The sequence below is a fragment of the Chelmon rostratus genome, chromosome 17 (assembly GCF_017976325.1).
Source record: "Chelmon rostratus isolate fCheRos1 chromosome 17, fCheRos1.pri, whole genome shotgun sequence".
NCBI lineage: Eukaryota > Metazoa > Chordata > Actinopteri > Chaetodontiformes > Chaetodontidae > Chelmon > Chelmon rostratus.
The window spans coordinates 2,757,754-2,774,325 of NC_055674.1; the positions used below are offsets into that span (position 1 = coordinate 2,757,754).

The 16,572-nt window shown below is 42.1% G+C and overlaps 1 protein-coding gene across 3 annotated transcripts; it reads left to right on the forward strand.

The window, feature by feature from the left end:
* Nucleotides 1–261: 261 nt before the first annotated feature.
* On the forward strand, nt 262–15,497 carry LOC121621486 (myosin-1B-like). Of its 3 annotated transcripts, none has more exons than XM_041957975.1 (38): nt 262–462; nt 549–692; nt 790–946; nt 1,566–1,593; nt 1,681–1,795; nt 1,887–1,979; nt 2,758–2,821; nt 2,918–3,016; nt 3,126–3,229; nt 3,849–3,987; nt 4,081–4,199; nt 4,291–4,440; nt 4,515–4,685; nt 4,771–5,082; nt 5,164–5,238; nt 6,127–6,214; nt 6,541–6,658; nt 6,747–6,870; nt 7,230–7,366; nt 8,377–8,632; nt 9,448–9,690; nt 9,784–9,960; nt 10,058–10,203; nt 10,633–10,723; nt 10,799–11,188; nt 11,273–11,399; nt 11,490–11,608; nt 12,051–12,247; nt 12,321–12,504; nt 12,614–12,779; nt 12,857–12,981; nt 13,065–13,373; nt 13,452–13,655; nt 14,325–14,450; nt 14,569–14,739; nt 14,810–14,914; nt 15,028–15,123; nt 15,214–15,497. In XM_041957975.1, exons 1-38 carry the CDS (start codon nt 262–264, stop codon nt 15,352–15,354), a joined length of 5,811 nt encoding a protein of 1,936 aa, XP_041813909.1. In that variant the 3' UTR covers nt 15,355–15,497. The 3 variants fall into 3 exon arrangements, with proteins under 3 accessions (XP_041813909.1, XP_041813908.1, XP_041813910.1); XM_041957974.1 differs by having other exon boundaries at nt 4,771–5,077; nt 5,168–5,238; XM_041957976.1 differs by having other exon boundaries at nt 271–466; nt 559–692; nt 4,771–5,077; nt 5,168–5,238.
* Nucleotides 15,498–16,572: the final 1,075 nt, after the last annotated feature.

The following is a 16,572-nucleotide window of genomic DNA, read 5'->3' on the forward strand; positions in this document are numbered from 1 at the left end:
TGTCCAAATATAGGCGAGGAAGCCGCCATGAAACAGGCGCGAGCATCGCTTATAAAAGCTGTTAAAGTCTCGTTAGAGTGAGTGATGTCTGTGATGTTCTTCTGAAACGAGACTCTCAAACATTTGAGCATTTCTGTTTGGCCTGCAGCTCTCTGGTAAGTATGATGCTACGGCGTTTTTCATCCTGACCAGCATCTGTTCGGGAATCTGTATTATTCCCGACTACATGCCGTTTGTCCCGCTCACACAGCTTCTGCTACGATGAGTGACGCCGAGATGGAAATATTTGGGGTGGCTGCCCCGTACCTCCGCAAATCAGAGCGGGAGAGAATCGCAGCGCAGAACGTGGTGTTTGACGCCAAAGCTGCTGTCTTTGTGCCCGACGCCAAGCAGGAGTACGTGAAGGGGAAAATCAAAAGCCAGGACGGCTCCAAAGTCACCGTGGAGACTGAGGACGGAAAGGTGGGCGCATTTTATAGAGAATCAAAGCATCTCGTATCTTTCATCTGTCGTTCAAGTCACTGCACCTTTTTGAATTCACTCACCAGGTCGTCACAGTGCACCTGGATGACATTCGCCCGATGAACCCTCCTAAGTTTGACAAGATCGAGGACATGGCCCTGCTGACACACCTCCACGAACCGGCCGTGCTCTTCAACCTCAAAGAGCGCTACGCCGCCTGGATGATCTATGTGACCACAGATAATCAGCACAGTTTAACCAACAGTTTCATTTCGTGTCAGTACGTGCTACAGCTTGATTCATAATGTCTTCATCATGTGTCCGCAGACCTACTCTGGACTCTTCTGTGTGACCGTGAACCCTTACAAGTGGCTTCCGGTCTACAACCCGGAGGTGGTGGCTGGGTACCGTGGGAAGAAACGTCAGGAGGCGCCACCACACATCTTCTCCATCTCTGACAACGCTTACCAGTTCATGCTCACAGGTCTGGTCCCGTCATACTACTCAGTGGTGGAAGAAGTACTCAGATCTTTAACTTCAGTATAAAAAAAGCAAAAGTAGCAGCAAAGTACCAGAAGTAAAAGTAGTCATGATGCAGAATGGCCTGTAGCAGAGTAATATTTATTACTGATGCATTAATGCCTTCTTATTATTGCAACTGCCTGCAGCTGGTGGGCGTGGCTCTGTGTAGTGATGTCATTAATTGCCATGCACCAATCAGGATTTAGCAACATCTGAATCAAATTGTGTTGACACTTGTGATTGGCTGATTTAACTCTTGCCTCGTTTCTTTCTGAACTTTGATTATTGCTTATTTAGTCATGAAAACGTTATGTAATAAGACTAATATTTTAAAAGCGTAATAATATAACACTGTGACAAAAACATTTAAAGATTTTTTCTCCTGACAAGAACTAAACCAGATTGTCTTACGTTTTTGACAGAAATTGGACTAAAACTAAAAAACTACAGTCATCAGAAGGAAAGTTATCATGAAAGTTTACTGTAAAGAGGTCACATATGATAACTGCAGTTACTGACTCCTCAAATGCAGCTGAAACATGCATGAAATAAACGTGCGTTTGGTTTCTTTTATTGAACAGATCGAGAGAACCAGTCTATCCTGATCACGTAAGTGTGGCTTCTTTGTGCTGTTTACCAAACGATGCTCAGGGTTCGTTGTTTCCATTCACTCATCTCACGCTGTGCTTTCGTCAGCGGAGAATCTGGCGCCGGGAAGACGGTCAACACAAAGCGAGTCATCCAGTACTTTGCAACAATTGCATCATTCGGAGACTCGAGCAAGAAAGAGCAGCCTGCCGGCAGAATGCAGGTTCAGTCCGCTCATCAAACCTTCTAACAGTCTTATCGATTAGATATGAAACCTCGTGATGCAACTTTACACACACATTAATATGTTACAGGGGACCCTGGAGGATCAAATCATCCAGGCCAACCCTCTGCTGGAAGCTTTCGGGAACGCCAAGACCGTGAGGAACGACAACTCCTCTCGATTTGTGAGTTCAGTACGGAAGCTGAGAGTGGCCATTATTATTGATCATTCTAATTAATTATAAGCATGTCACCTGTTGGTAATGAGGAAATCAATCTCTTAACATAAGAAAACAACTTTGCTACAGTGATGGAACAAGATAATTAACTCGTGAGCTTGAGGTAAAAAAAAATATATATATTCAGTCATTTTCCAAATATAAGAAAATAAAATATAGGATAAGATAAGATTTGATAAGATGAGGCTTTATTGAACCCCAGAAATAAAATTCAAGTGTCGCAGCAGCACAAGATTAGAAACAAGTACAGATAAATAGTCAAAAAAACTATTATATATATAATATGTAGTAATATGAGCCCATCTACTATAACAGCAAACACCAGAATAATATATAATATGATTAAGTAATTATACTTTGTGTTTGTCTGTATTAATATAGATTTATGATGTAGTAATAAATAATATAATATAATATAGTATGGGACACAAAATATAACAAAGTAAAATTTAGTAATATAATATATATAGTACAGTATGCTTTGTAGCAATATTGCATAATATATAATATAATAAGTATGATAAACGCTGCATTTCTTTGGATTTCTTTGTTGTAAAGCACTTTGAGCTGTAATTCTTGCATGAAAGGTACGATACAAATAAATGTTATAATTATTATTGTTATTATAATTATAAATTTGTGAGTCAGTCCAACAGAGAGACAATGAGAGACAGGAGTCGTTCTCGTTTGACAAACTTAAATAACAGCTGAAAAACTTTTCCAGGGAAAATTCATCCGCATCCACTTTGGAACAAAGGGGAAGTTGGCATCAGCTGATATTGAAACGTGTAAGTTTTCATAAATCAGTGTCATTTATATTCCTCTGCTTCTCAAAGTGTTGATATATATATTTTATCTCTGCTCATATTTATATTTATAATTAGACCTTCTGGAAAAATCCAGAGTGACGTTTCAGCTGCCGGCAGAGAGGAGCTACCACATCTTCTATCAGATCATGTCAAACAAGAAGCCTGACCTAATCGGTAAATATACTTTAAACTAGTGTGAATCTGCTCTCATTTGTATACTAATGCTGCACGCTCACACTTCCAGTAGCTGCTGCAGAGACAAATCAATACAATTTGATTTCAGAGATGCTGCTGATAACCACCAATCCGTATGACTACCCGTTCATCAGCCAGGGTGAGATCACTGTGCTCAGCATCAATGATACTGAGGAGCTCATGGCCACAGATGTGAGTGCACTCGCCTCAGATGCATCTACTGTACATATACACAAATGTGCAGAAACCATACAGTTAATGATGTGGATATATTTCATGATTTTGAAGATGCAGGAAAAATTATTAGTTTTATTTGATGACAGTTTGATTGATCATTAGAACAATCATGTTAAACCATAACAAAAAAATGAACAATAAGTTAAGCAGCAAAAATATAAAATAAAACAATAAACAATATATACACAGAATGATGAAGAAATAAATAATGTATTCAATGAAATTTACAATGTGAAGGGATTTCTGTTGACTGTGACAGAGAGTGATGAATGTAAGTCAAGAATCATGATATATAAAATATATCACAGTCTCTATAGAAACAAGAGGATGGAATATGCAAAATACTGACTGAGATGCAGAGATAATAATAATAATGGAAGAAAATGTGCATGTGACACATTGAGCCACAGCTGGAGACTTAATGTAACGTGTGATATCTACAGGGGGTATAAGAGTCACGTCAGTGGGGGTTCCGCTAATTAAACTCAGCCTTAAGTTTCTAAACGACAGTATTGTAAAATTGATAAAGTAAAATAGTCATCACAGTGCTTTAACATCTGTGGCTGCTCCTCAGAGCGCCATCGACATCCTGGGGTTTAACGCGGAGGAGAAGGTGGGCATCTACAAGCTGACTGGAGCTGTGATGCACAACGGGAACATGAAGTTCAAGCAGAAGCAGCGGGAGGAGCAGGCGGAGCCCGACGGCACGGAGGGTGAGCCAGCTGAGCTGTTCCTGCGACTCGAAACCAAAACTTCTGATGCTTGGCGTTTGCTTTACGCGTCCACGTGTGATTTATATCCCACAGTGGCAGACAAAGTGGCCTACCTCATGGGTCTGAACTCTTCCGATTTGCTGAAAGCTCTGTGTTATCCCCGAGTGAAGGTTGGGAACGAGTATGTCACCAAAGGTCAAACTCCACAGCAGGTACAGCTCACATGTTTCTGCACCTGAAAGCGTGTGTTCACCACGTTCAGTCTGATTGAACATTCAGTTAAGAGATTGTGTTTGAGTGCAGGTGAACAACGCCATGGGAGCGCTGTCGAAGGCCGTGTATGAGAAGCTCTTCCTGTGGATGGTCACCAGGATCAACCAGCAGCTCGACACCAAACTGCCACGGCAGCATTTCATCGGCGTGCTGGACATCGCAGGGTTTGAGATCTTTGAGGTAAATCACCTGTATGAAATACGACAAAAGCTCTCCGAGAATGTGTGTATGTGTTGAATCTGTGTTGTTTACAGATGAACAGTTTGGAGCAGCTGTGCATCAACTTCACAAACGAGAAGCTGCAACAGTTCTTCAACCACCACATGTTTGTGCTGGAGCAAGAAGAATACAAGAAGGAAGGAATAGCGTGGGAGTTCATTGACTTCGGCATGGACCTGGCAGCCTGCATTGAGCTCATTGAAAAGGTTCATCGTCTTTTTAGAAACACAAACATTCACAGCAGCGGTAGATGCACACATGTAAAACACTAATCAGCTTTCTTTCCTGCAGCCGATGGGCATTTTCTCCATTCTCGAAGAGGAGTGCATGTTTCCGAAGGCGACTGACGGCTCCTTCAAGAACAAGCTGTACGACCAACACCTGGGGAAGAACAGCATCTTTCAGAAGCCCAAACCCAGCAAAGGAAAGGCAGAAGCCCACTTCTCACTCATGCATTACGCCGGCACCGTGGACTACAACATCAGCGGCTGGCTGGAAAAAAACAAAGACCCGCTGAACGACACTGTGGTGCAGCTTTACCAAAAAGCTTCCCTTAAGCTGCTCTCTCAGCTCTTCGCCACATATGCGACTGCTGACGGTGAGTTCACTGACCACAGACACAGAACAGTGACACTATGTGAACTGCAGAGTTTACGACTTATTTTATTCTCTTGTGTTTCTGCTGCAGCTGCTGATGGAAGTAAGAAAAGTTCCAAGAAAAAAGGCTCATCTTTCCAGACAGTTTCTGCACTTTTCAGGGTAATAACCAATAATTAGATCATGATGGGATTACATTGACGAGTTTATTTGGTGTCGGTGTGGTCATGTGGTTTCTCACTGGTATTCATGCACAGACCAAGAGATCATTTTGAAGAGACCAGAAAAGATTTTCTATGAAGGTTTTCATTTTTAATTCACGTGTGATTTGGTTTATTTGTGTTGATTTATTTAACAAGGACAGTGAACATTAATAAACTTTGCTGTCAATGCTCGATCACTACCCAAGGGACTGTTTTTCATGTGCAGTCCCCCAGAGATGATAGTTGTCACAAAGACGTCCTAAAAACAGAGATATCAATAAAAAATGTCATACAGAACACCATGAAACTGCTCTGTCAGGTACTATTTAAAACATGCAATACAGAGGCACATGATACAAGACATGCAAAACAATGAACAGATGAATATTAATGTAAATAGAAATATGTCTAAATAACATTGAGCTGCATCAATAAACATCTGTTCATATTTTTGTAAAGAAAATTCATTTAAAACAGTTTCTTTACATGATGGTCTAGAGTTTGCTCTGCAATGAATTAATTCTGGAAACATTTGAATTGATTAATGTCAATCACTTTTATTGGCTTAAATTAAGAAATGGTCAAATTTAAGCACACTGAGGCTACATATGCCTTTTAAAGTTCCACCATGTGCAACTTTAAATTACGTTTAAATGTAAACTGTTAAATACAGACACCCTTTGTGTCCCTAGTTGTGCCAACATCCCTGAACAGCTTTATGTTTGACTCCTGACCTCAGCTGATGTCCTCATGCATCAGGCCCACCTCCCTGAATATAACTAACAAACTATTCAAGAATCAAGACTAATTGCATGTTAATAGACTATAATCTGTGAATCTCCTGCAGGAAAACCTGAATAAACTGATGGCCAACCTCAGGTCCACGCATCCACACTTTGTAAGATGTATCATCCCCAATGAAACCAAGACACCAGGTAAGAAGACGCCAAAGAGAACCTGAGTTAAACAGAGACGATGAGGAGATCGATCGATCTCCTTTGTTTTTGATCAATGGAGATTTATCCAGTTAATTAGTGAGCTGTAGAGGTGCAGGTAGGTGGATTTTGTTACCTTTTATATGGAACCAGGTTAGCTGTTTTTCTGTCGTTATGCTAAGCTAAGCTAACCAGATGCTGCCTCATATGCTACATATTCACCGTACAGACATGAGAGTAGTGTTCTCCTCTAACCTCTAATAAACGTATTTTCCTAAATGCTGAACTGTTCCTGTTCCTGTTAAAACAAATGTCTGTCCACGTAGGGTCCATGGACCACCATCTGGTCCTTCACCAGCTGCGCTGTAACGGCGTGCTGGAGGGTATCAGGATCTGCAGAAAGGGATTCCCAAGCAGGATCCTGTATGGAGACTTCAGGCAGAGGTGATACTCCACACACACACACACACACACACAGAGGACAAAACACTGAAAGTCACCCAGGTCTGAACCTCAACCATCTCTGAGACAGATACAGGATTCTGAACGCCAGCGCCATCCCTGAGGGACAGTTTATTGACAGCAAGAAAGCCTCAGAGAAACTGCTGTCCTCCATTGATGTGGACCATGCTCAGTACAGATTTGGATACACGAAGGTATTTGTTTGCTTCTGTATGTACACTTGTTAGAGCTTCAGCGTCAGAGTCCAGCTACTTACAGTAAAACAGTAAAACCATACGCTGTGATATTACAAATTGGATCGTTCCATAATATGACAAGTAAATTAATTTGATTAATTCATTCATTTAAAGGCCTAATGGACTCAAGAGACTCCATGAGCTCCATATATTAGCTGCTAAACCACCTTAAGTGATTCAGTCTGCACTGTTTTAAATTCCCATCAAGACCACATTATCCATGTCTGTCTAAAATAATCAGGAAATAGTGTTCGCTCTGTCCAAAGCAGCATAAATGACAATAAATGAATTTCCTCCCGCGTTTTATCTTCTCGCAGGTGTTTTTCAAAGCCGGCCTCCTGGGCCTCCTGGAGGAGATGAGAGATGAACGACTGGCCGTGCTGATGACTCGAATCCAGGCTGTGGCCAGAGGTTACGTCACCAGGCTGAGGCTCAAGGAGATGACGAAGAAAAGGTCTCCGACTTATCACTTTCTCTCATATACAGAGTCGCAGCTTTAGTTTGATGAATACATGTGGAATTTCTAACAAATCTCAGCGAACAACATGAGAAATATCAGAGAAATTTAGGGATTACAGGGAACTTTACAACTGGGTCACGTTACAGTAACACAGCAAAACATATCTTATAACTTGTATCACATATTCATTAAATTTGGAGGTTAATAGCTTTGGAAAATTCGCTGAACTTCCCATAAAATAGGTATTTTTTGGCATGCTAGCATCAAATTGAAAACATGAAATTGTGCACAAACAGTCATGATCTCCTGCTACTGATTTTTCCTCTAGCGCCTCCAGCAGGTCAAAGTTTTGATGTCCCGCAGTTCAGTTTATGACCAAATAGTAGCCCTCCAATGTGTCCAGTGATAATTGGCAAATGTTCACATGCTAACAAGCTAAACTAAGATGGTGAACACGGTACTGCCTCCATCAGTGTGAGTGTGTAAAGAGTGTGTAAACATGCTGACGTTAGCATTAGCATCATCTGTGCTTTTTGTTTAATGCTAATATTACCTTTGTTTTAGTGGTGGTGGTGGGGGGTTACATGTATTTGTCAGGGACAATGTACAAAAAACATTAATCTCAAACAAAGAGATGAAATGTATTGCACCAGATTTAGCTGCTAGCTAATTTCCGTCAACAGTCACTGGACAATTAGCAGGTGTTAGAATGCTAACAAGCTAAACTAAGATGTTGACATGGTAAACATTATATCTGCATTAGCATGTTGTTTTTGTGAGTGTGTAAACACGCTGATGTTAGCATTAGCATCATAATCTAAAATCTCAAACAAAGAGAAGAAATGTATCATACCAGATTTAGCTTCTAGCTAACTTCCATCAGCAGTTGCTGGATAATCAGCAAAAGTTAGCGTGCTATCAACTAAGGAGAACATTGTTAACAGTATACCTGCATCATAGATGCATATACGAGACAATTCTAATTTTGCTTTTTCACTCCATAGAGAGTCCATTTTCATCATCCAGTACAACATCCGCTCATTCATGAATGTGAAGAACTGGCCTTGGATGAGGCTCTTCTTCAAGATAAAGCCTCTGTTGCGCAGTGCGGAGGCCGAGAAGGAGATGCAGACCATGAAAGAGGAGTTCTCACGACTCAAAGAGGAGTTTGCAAAGTCGGAGGCCAGGAGGAAGGAGCTGGAGGAGAAAATGGTTGTGCTCGTGCAGGAGAAAAATGACCTTTACCTTCAAATCCAAGCGGTATGTAAACACCCCGAGAAGAACAAAGTGGTCTGTTTGTATTGATTTCATTCTGTCCGATAAAGAGATTAGGAAAGAAAAGCCTTTTTTTCTTTTTCTGAAATTCAGCAACTACATAATCAATACTAATGTAAGATAAGAGGAAGTGTCATTGATCCCGGCAGGGAAACTGCACACAGCAGGAGTGAAACTCAACCAAGTGAAAACAGAATGTAGAGCAGGAAGAGGCTGTTAAATCAACTGCTAATGATAACTAATAATAATAATAATAATAATAATTACTAAGAAACTTTCTATATATTTATATATATATATATTTTATGCATGTCTGCAAAATACAGTCCAATATAAAAGTATTTCAAACAAAAAGAGTTGAAAAATAAACTTTTTAAAATAAGATACGTGCAACTTATCTTATTGGCAGATGAGAAATTAAAATTTTCGCGGCCACCAAATCCCCTGTGAGATAATGAAGTTAATCAATATTAAACTAGTTAATTAAACAATCAAATGAAAATGCAAAAAAAAAAAGAGAAAATTACACTTATTGACATTTTACACTGTAAATAAAATAGGTATAATTTACCATTTTCATTGTCTTAGTTTAGTGTGATAGCAATGTCGTTTGTTTAGCAGATATTTGATCAAAAAAGAAAGTAAGTATTAAATTAGAAATAGATGCATATTAAAAATAACTGCATGGAAATTATTATTAATTCTTTAACTTACTAACAATGATGCTAATAAATAACAATAAGAAGCAATAACAACTTTACTGCACCGCTAAAATGCACCGTGGTGTCCCTGCTCTGAAGGAGAGGGAGAACCTGTGCGATGCTGAGGAGAGGTGCGAAGGCTTGATAAAGAGCAAGATCCAGCTGGAGGCCAAAGCAAAAGAGTTCTCAGAGAGGATGGAGGAAGAGGAGGAGATCAACGCCGAAATCACTGCTAAGAAGAGGAAGCTGGAGGACGAATGTTCGGAGCTGAAAAGAGACATCGACGACCTGGAACTCACCATCGCCAAAGTGGAGAAGGAGAAATATGCCACAGAAAACAAGGTGCCTCGGAGGACTTTCATCATGTCACACCTTTCAGACTGCCTTTGGTTTGAGTATTAATACACTAAGTCTAAAAAGTGCTTCTCTGTTTAGGTTAAGAATTTGGTAGAGGAGCTTACTACGCTGGAGGAGAATCTGATGAAGTCTTCAAAGGAGATCAGAGCTCTGCAGGAGGTGCACCAGCAGACGCTGGATGACCTCCAGGCTGAGGAGGACAAAGTCAACTGTTTAATGAAGACGAAAATCAAGTTGGAGCAGCAGGTCGATGACGTAAGTGAGGAACATCAAAATAATTCTCTTTGTATTGGATCAGCAAGACAATTCGCATCATCTCCATGCTCTGGTGTCATTGGTTGACATGTTGCAGCTGGAGGGATCCCTGGAGCAGGAGAAGAAGGTGCGTGCAGACTTGGAGAGATCCAGAAGAAAACTGGAGGGGGATCTGAAGCTGTCCCAGGAAACCATCATGGACCTGGAGAATGAAAGACAGCAAATGGAAGAAAGACTGAAAAAGTAAGTTGATGGAATATGCAGCATCCATATATCCTGAAACACAAGGCGGCTACAGTTAGGTTTAATAATTACCACTGAAGATTTAGTCTCCGGTTGTTGCAACAAGAGACAACAGTCCTAACAGTCTGGCAGATAAACCCTCTTAAAATGGCACAAATTGTTGTCTTTACACTTTGGTTTTTGTTATGATTGAACAAACCATGTAAGATGTAAGATGTTAATTAATGAGCTAAAGAGGTGTTGGTAGGCATATTTTGTCAGCTTCAGAAAGGAGAAGAAGAAAAATGAATAAATTCCTCCTCTGCTACAGCCTTTTGTGACTGGTAGTATATGGTGGCTAATGTTAGCTATATATATATATATATATATATATAAATATGGAGAGTAAATGTTTTCTTTGCTGATAAGAAAAGAATGAACTCTTTTCAGAAAGGACTTTGAAATAAGCCACCTGCAGAGCAAAATGGAGGATGAGCAAGCCCTCAGTACACAACTACAAAAGAGAATAAAAGAGCTTCAGGTATGATTTATAACAATAGTTGACCTATTAAAATACATTTTCTTTGTTATGCTAAAAACCCATATTTTACTGCAGGCTCGCATTGAAGAGCTGGAGGAGGAAATGGAGGCGGAGCGCTCGGCTCGAGCCAAGGTGGAGAAGCAGAGGTCCGACCTGTCCAGAGAGCTGGAGGAGATCAGCGAGAGGCTGGAGGAGGCCGGAGGAGCCACCGCCGCTCAGGCCGAGCTGAACAAGAAGCGCGACGCCGAGTTTCAGAGGCTGCGTCGCGATCTGGAAGAGTCCACCCTGCAGCACGAATCCATCGCCGCAACTCTGCGCAAGAAGCAGGCCGACAGTGTCGCCGAACTCAGCGATCAGATGGACAACATTCAACGAGTCAAGCAGAAACTGGAGAAGGAGAAAAGCGAGCTGAAGATGGAAATCGACGATATGGCAACCAGCATGGAGAGTGTTCTGAAAAGCAAGGTGAAAGACGAATGCACGCCGAACGATGCTTTCTTTTCATAATCGGTTTATTTCGCTCGTGATAACCGATGCGAAATGTTTCAGGCTAATCTGGAGAAGCTCTGCAGAAGCCTCGAAGACCAAATGAATGAATACAAGACCAAAGCAGACGAAGCCCAGAGGTCTCTGAGTGATTACACTACACTGAGCGCTCGTCTGCAAACAGAAAACGGTACGATTCTGAATGTAAATTTATTTAAAAAGACGCAAGGGAGTGATTGAGATGGGCAGATAAATTCATTTGTGTCTTTATCCTAAAAAGGTGAACTCACACGTCTGCTGGACGAGAAGGAGATCAGTCTGTCCCAGCTGAACAGAGCCAAATCTGCCGGGAGTCATCAAATCGAAGAGCTGAAGAGACTATTGGATGAAGAAATTAAGGTCTGAAGGAGTCTCATATAGCCTGTCTTTGTTTATAGTCTGAACTTTGGAAATTTGAGCAGTTTGAAAGTTGTTTTTTTTTTATTTACAGTAGTGAATACCCAGAAATCCTGTGAAGTTATGGTAGTAAATTGTACACAGCATATAATCTGTGACTTCAAATGCTCATTATTATTTCAGACAACTGCAACAACTCGTCCATTAATCAATTAATCAAACTCATCATGAGTAGATGCACTCTTCCGTCTTTGCAGTGATAGTTGGTGGATGTAGTTTGGTACATTGGTGTATGCACACATCTTAAACGGTGGATCTGGAACTGCTTCATCCAGAACGGGGCGTGTTTCTCCCAGGTTGGACCACTGATGTAACTCGCGCACTCGCTAAGAAAGTCACATAAGTGGCCAATAAACTGTTGCTGTATCTGCTTCTGTTTTTCCAGGCCAAAAACGCCCTGGCTCACAGTGTGCAGTCAGCTCGACACGACTGCGAGCTGCTCAGAGAGCAGTACGAGGAGGAGCAGGAGGCCAAAGCCGAGCTGCAGCGCTGCCTGTCCAAGGCCAACAGCGACGTGGCTCAGTGGAGAACCAAATACGAGACGGACGCCATCCAGCGCACCGAAGAGCTCGAGGAGGCAAAGTAAGAGCACGTTTTTCAAGTCAATGCTTGGTGGGTTGCTTACACTTTGACACAATTCATCTTTGGTTGAAAGGAAGAAGCTGGCCCAGCGGCTGCAGGAGTCTGAGGAAATGACAGAGGCAGCTAATGTGAAATGTGCATCTCTGGAGAAAACCAAGCAGCGGCTGCAGGCTGAGGTGGAGGATCTCATGGTGGAGCTGGAAAGATCAAATGCAGCCAGCGCCGCCTTGGACAAGAAGCAGAGGAACTTTGACAAGGTGTCGCCGTCTTCTTTAGTTCATCTCTCTTCAGAAATCGTGTTGAGGCTTCTCATTTAAATCTTTTTGAGGCTGCACTGATTACATGTGCTGCTTCCTCCTCTATTAGATTCTGGCTGAATGGAAACAGAAATATGAGGAGAGTCAATCAGAGCTGGAAGTCTCCCAGAGAGAGACTAGAGGGCTAAGCACAGAACTCTTCAAGCTGAAGAATTCATACGAAGAGGCTCTGGATCATCTGGAGACCATGAAAAGAGAGAATAAAAACCTCCAGCGTAAGAATTCTGCTAGAAATCATCTATTTGGTGGTGAAAAGTTGTAGTTTGTTTTTGACTTTGCTTTACGTTTTCAGAGGAGATCACAGATATCACCGAGCAAGTTGGACAATCTGCTAAAACTATCCATGAGTTGGAGAAAGCTGCAAAGCAAGCTGAGCAGGAGAGGAGGGACACCCAGGCAGCTCTAGAGGAAGTCGAGGTTTGTCCTCCGTCATATTCCGTCATACTGCAGTCCCTCACCAAAACGACCACAACCACAAGTGTTTGTTCCTCTCTCTGTAGTCTTCCCTGGAACACGAGGAGGCCAAAATCCTGCACCTTCAACTGGAGCTGAACCAGATCAAGTCAGAAGTGGACAGAAAGGTGGCGGAGAAAGACGAAGAGATCGACCAGCTCAAGAGGAACCACCAGAGAACCGTGGACACTCTGCAGAACGCGCTGGACGCCGAGACACGCAGCAGAAACGACGCCATCCGGACGAAGAAAAAGATGGAGGGAGATCTGAACGAGATGGAGATCCAGCTGGGTCACGCCAACCGGCAGGCAGCCGAGGCCACCAAACAGCTGAGGAACCTGCAGACTCAGCTGAAGGTTTGTTGATGAGCTGCTCAAAGAGCTTTAGTGTTAGACCAATGTATTGGGTTTTAAGATCCAAACCTCCTGTCCCAGGACACCCAGGTCCATCTGGATGAAGCACTCCACAGTCAAGAGGACTTAAAGGAACAGCTGGCCATCACAGAGCGCCGCAACAACCTGATGATGGCCGAGAACGAGGAGATGACGACGGCGCTGGAGCAATCTGAGAGGAGTCGCAAGCTGGCCGAGCAGGAACTGATCGACGTCAGTGAGAGGATTCAACTGCTGCACTCTCAGGTGAGGAGACGACATGCAGGACGGGACACGGGAGGACAGGTCAAGACTGAGCAGGACTGCAGAGTACGAGCAGGACACGGCAGGACAGGGCTCTGCACAACGGCTAATTTACACTTACTTCCACTCAGAATGTCCGACTTATTTATAGCAATACAGATTATTTATAGCAAAACTGCTAATTGTCATTTATTTGTGGCTCAGACTCAATTTGCAGCCGGTATTTGCATGTTAATGCAAAGTGTAAATACATCAAGATCAGAATGTGATCGGAACTGTGTTCAGATCTTTGATGTAAATAATCCGTAAAACATGCTGCAACAGCACAAAATGACACAGTGTCTTTATGTACAAAGAAAGGAATCTTGTGTTTATTTGTATGCTGGTTTCCATCTTCTAAACACTGGGACAAAGCTTAATAGGTTATTTTAGTGTTAGGTTAAGTTGCATGTGCAAACACAAAAATGGGATAAACTAAAAACCTACTAATCATCCTGATAATAACTGGAACACTGCTTTAATTAAACATAGATTATTAAACTTTCTTTGCGTTATGACAATTAAACAAACAGTTGTATTTGAGAGAAAGTCCGAAAACCAAACAGACTTGTTGTAGATTGTTTTCAGTATTTGCTCACAGTTGTAACGAATGTGTCCTGTTTAAATGATCAGAACACCAGCCTCATAAACACTAAAAAGAAGACAGAGGCAGACTTAGCTCAGCTGCAGTCAGAGATGGAGGACACTGTCCAGGAGGCGAGGAATGCAGATGAGAAGGCCAAAAAAGCCATCATGGATGTAAGTCTCCCCGCTTTCATCCAGTTCACTGCAGAGCCATTTCAATGAGGACCAGCCGGACTTTGAGGTCTTTGGTCGTGCAGATTAAATTTCACAGCGAGTTCACATTTGCATACAGGCCGCCATGATGGCCGAGGAGCTGAAGAAAGAGCAGGACACCAGCGCTCACTTGGAGAGGATGAAGAAGAACCTGGAGGTCACAGTGAAAGACCTGCAGCAGCGCCTGGATGAGGCCGAGCAGATGGCTCTGAAAGGAGGGAAGAAAGAGCTTCAGAAGCTGGAAACCAGGGTATGAATCAAACAAGGACAAAATCATTCCATGGAGAAAAATAGTGATTAAAACTCAGCGTGTTTTTCAGGTTCGTGAGCTGGAAAACGAATTGGAGGCGGAACAGAAGCGAAGCGGTGAGGCTATGAAAGGCGTGCGGAAATATGAGAGGAAAATTAAAGAGCTCACTTATCAGGTAAAGGCTACATCCTGTTATATAACTGAGTGTCTCTGTGAGGTTCAACTGCTGGAATCTGAACAGGAAATGTGCAAAAATGAGATGTGAGCGGAATCCCTCCAACGTTTTAGGGTGAGGAGGAGAAGAAGAACGTGGCGAGACTCCAGGATTTGGTCAACAAACTGCAACTGAAAGTCAAAGCATATAAGCGGCAGTGCGAGGAGGCGGTGAGTAAAAATACATGAATACTGTGTGACATGTCCCCTTGATGTGTACCTAAAAAACTCCCTCTCCATACTGTTTCCTGTGACACGCAGGAGGAGCAAACCAGCGTGCATTTGGCTAAATTTCGGAAGGTGCAACACGAACTGGAGGAGGCGGAGGAACGAGCCGATATCGCAGAATCCCAGTTGAATAAATTACGAGCAAAGAGCCGTGACTTTGGGAAAGGGGAATAGAAATTTGTGCTGGTACAAAATGCCAGTCGTCACTGTGAAAACCATGTATCTCCAAAACGTCTTCACAACCTGCAGTGTGAACAAACACCTGAAACTGAAATTTGAAGATTTGTGGTTTGGACAGTAACTGGGTTTTGGACAAAATATTTGATCAGTAAAAATGTTAAAAACGTACCTTCCAGTCAGATAAAATGTTATAGAGCTGATGTTTGGCTAAATGACGTCACATTCTTACATTAAAGCAGCACTCCACTGACAGGACCACTCAGCCTGAGGACTTGTTTACTGTCCTCAGAGGCTTTGCAAAGGTGAAAATCACCCTGATGATGTCAAAGTCTCTTCTTCTCTCCACTCCTAGAGCTGAACTTAGATCTTCTGAACCCGTCCAACAATTAATACTGCCTTGCTTGTGTGCACATGCTACAAATGTCATCATAGTTACTCTCTTGGATTAAGCTCGTGGACTACAAGTCTTTAACTGCGGATATGAAATAGTCATCTATCAGGCACAGAAGGTCTAAGAAAAGGTGCAACTATTTGCATTATGGGAAATGTAGGATAGGAGTGTTTTCGATGCTAACATGTACTCTGGACTAAAATGTCTTCATGTGTCGTCCTCCGCTGCTTCTCTTTTAAATCTGTCTCATATGAGTCCTCCACATTTGAGGAAGTGACAGACAATCACTGGACCTGCTGTTTACCTGCTAAAACACTTCAATCACACACATGTAGCGTCGTATCCATCAAGTTATTACACTGCTACAACTCTTGCCTTTGTTTTAGTGCAGCACCTTTAATATGAACAGATAACATGAAGATACAAAAATAAACAAAACTTTTACAGTCAAGTTAGCGGCTCTGTGAAAATGCACTGAGGCACAGTGGTGCATTGAGCTAAATGCTAACATCAGCATGCTCACAGCGACAGTGCTAACATGCTGAAGATAGCTGACGCTATCTTATGTTAGCATGTCAGCATGTTAGCATTTACTAAAAACAAAGTACTGCTGAGGCTAATGGGAATTTCAAGGATATGAAAAGATTTAGTCATAAACCGAAATAATAACAATTGGACACTCTACCTGCTGGTGGCGCTAGATCAAGTCATTTGGATTCATCCTCTGGGGAACATGTGACGCCTGTACAAAATCAAACAACTCACCTACAGACAGACAGACAGACATTGCAACCCATAGATCCATACTACTAGCATGGATT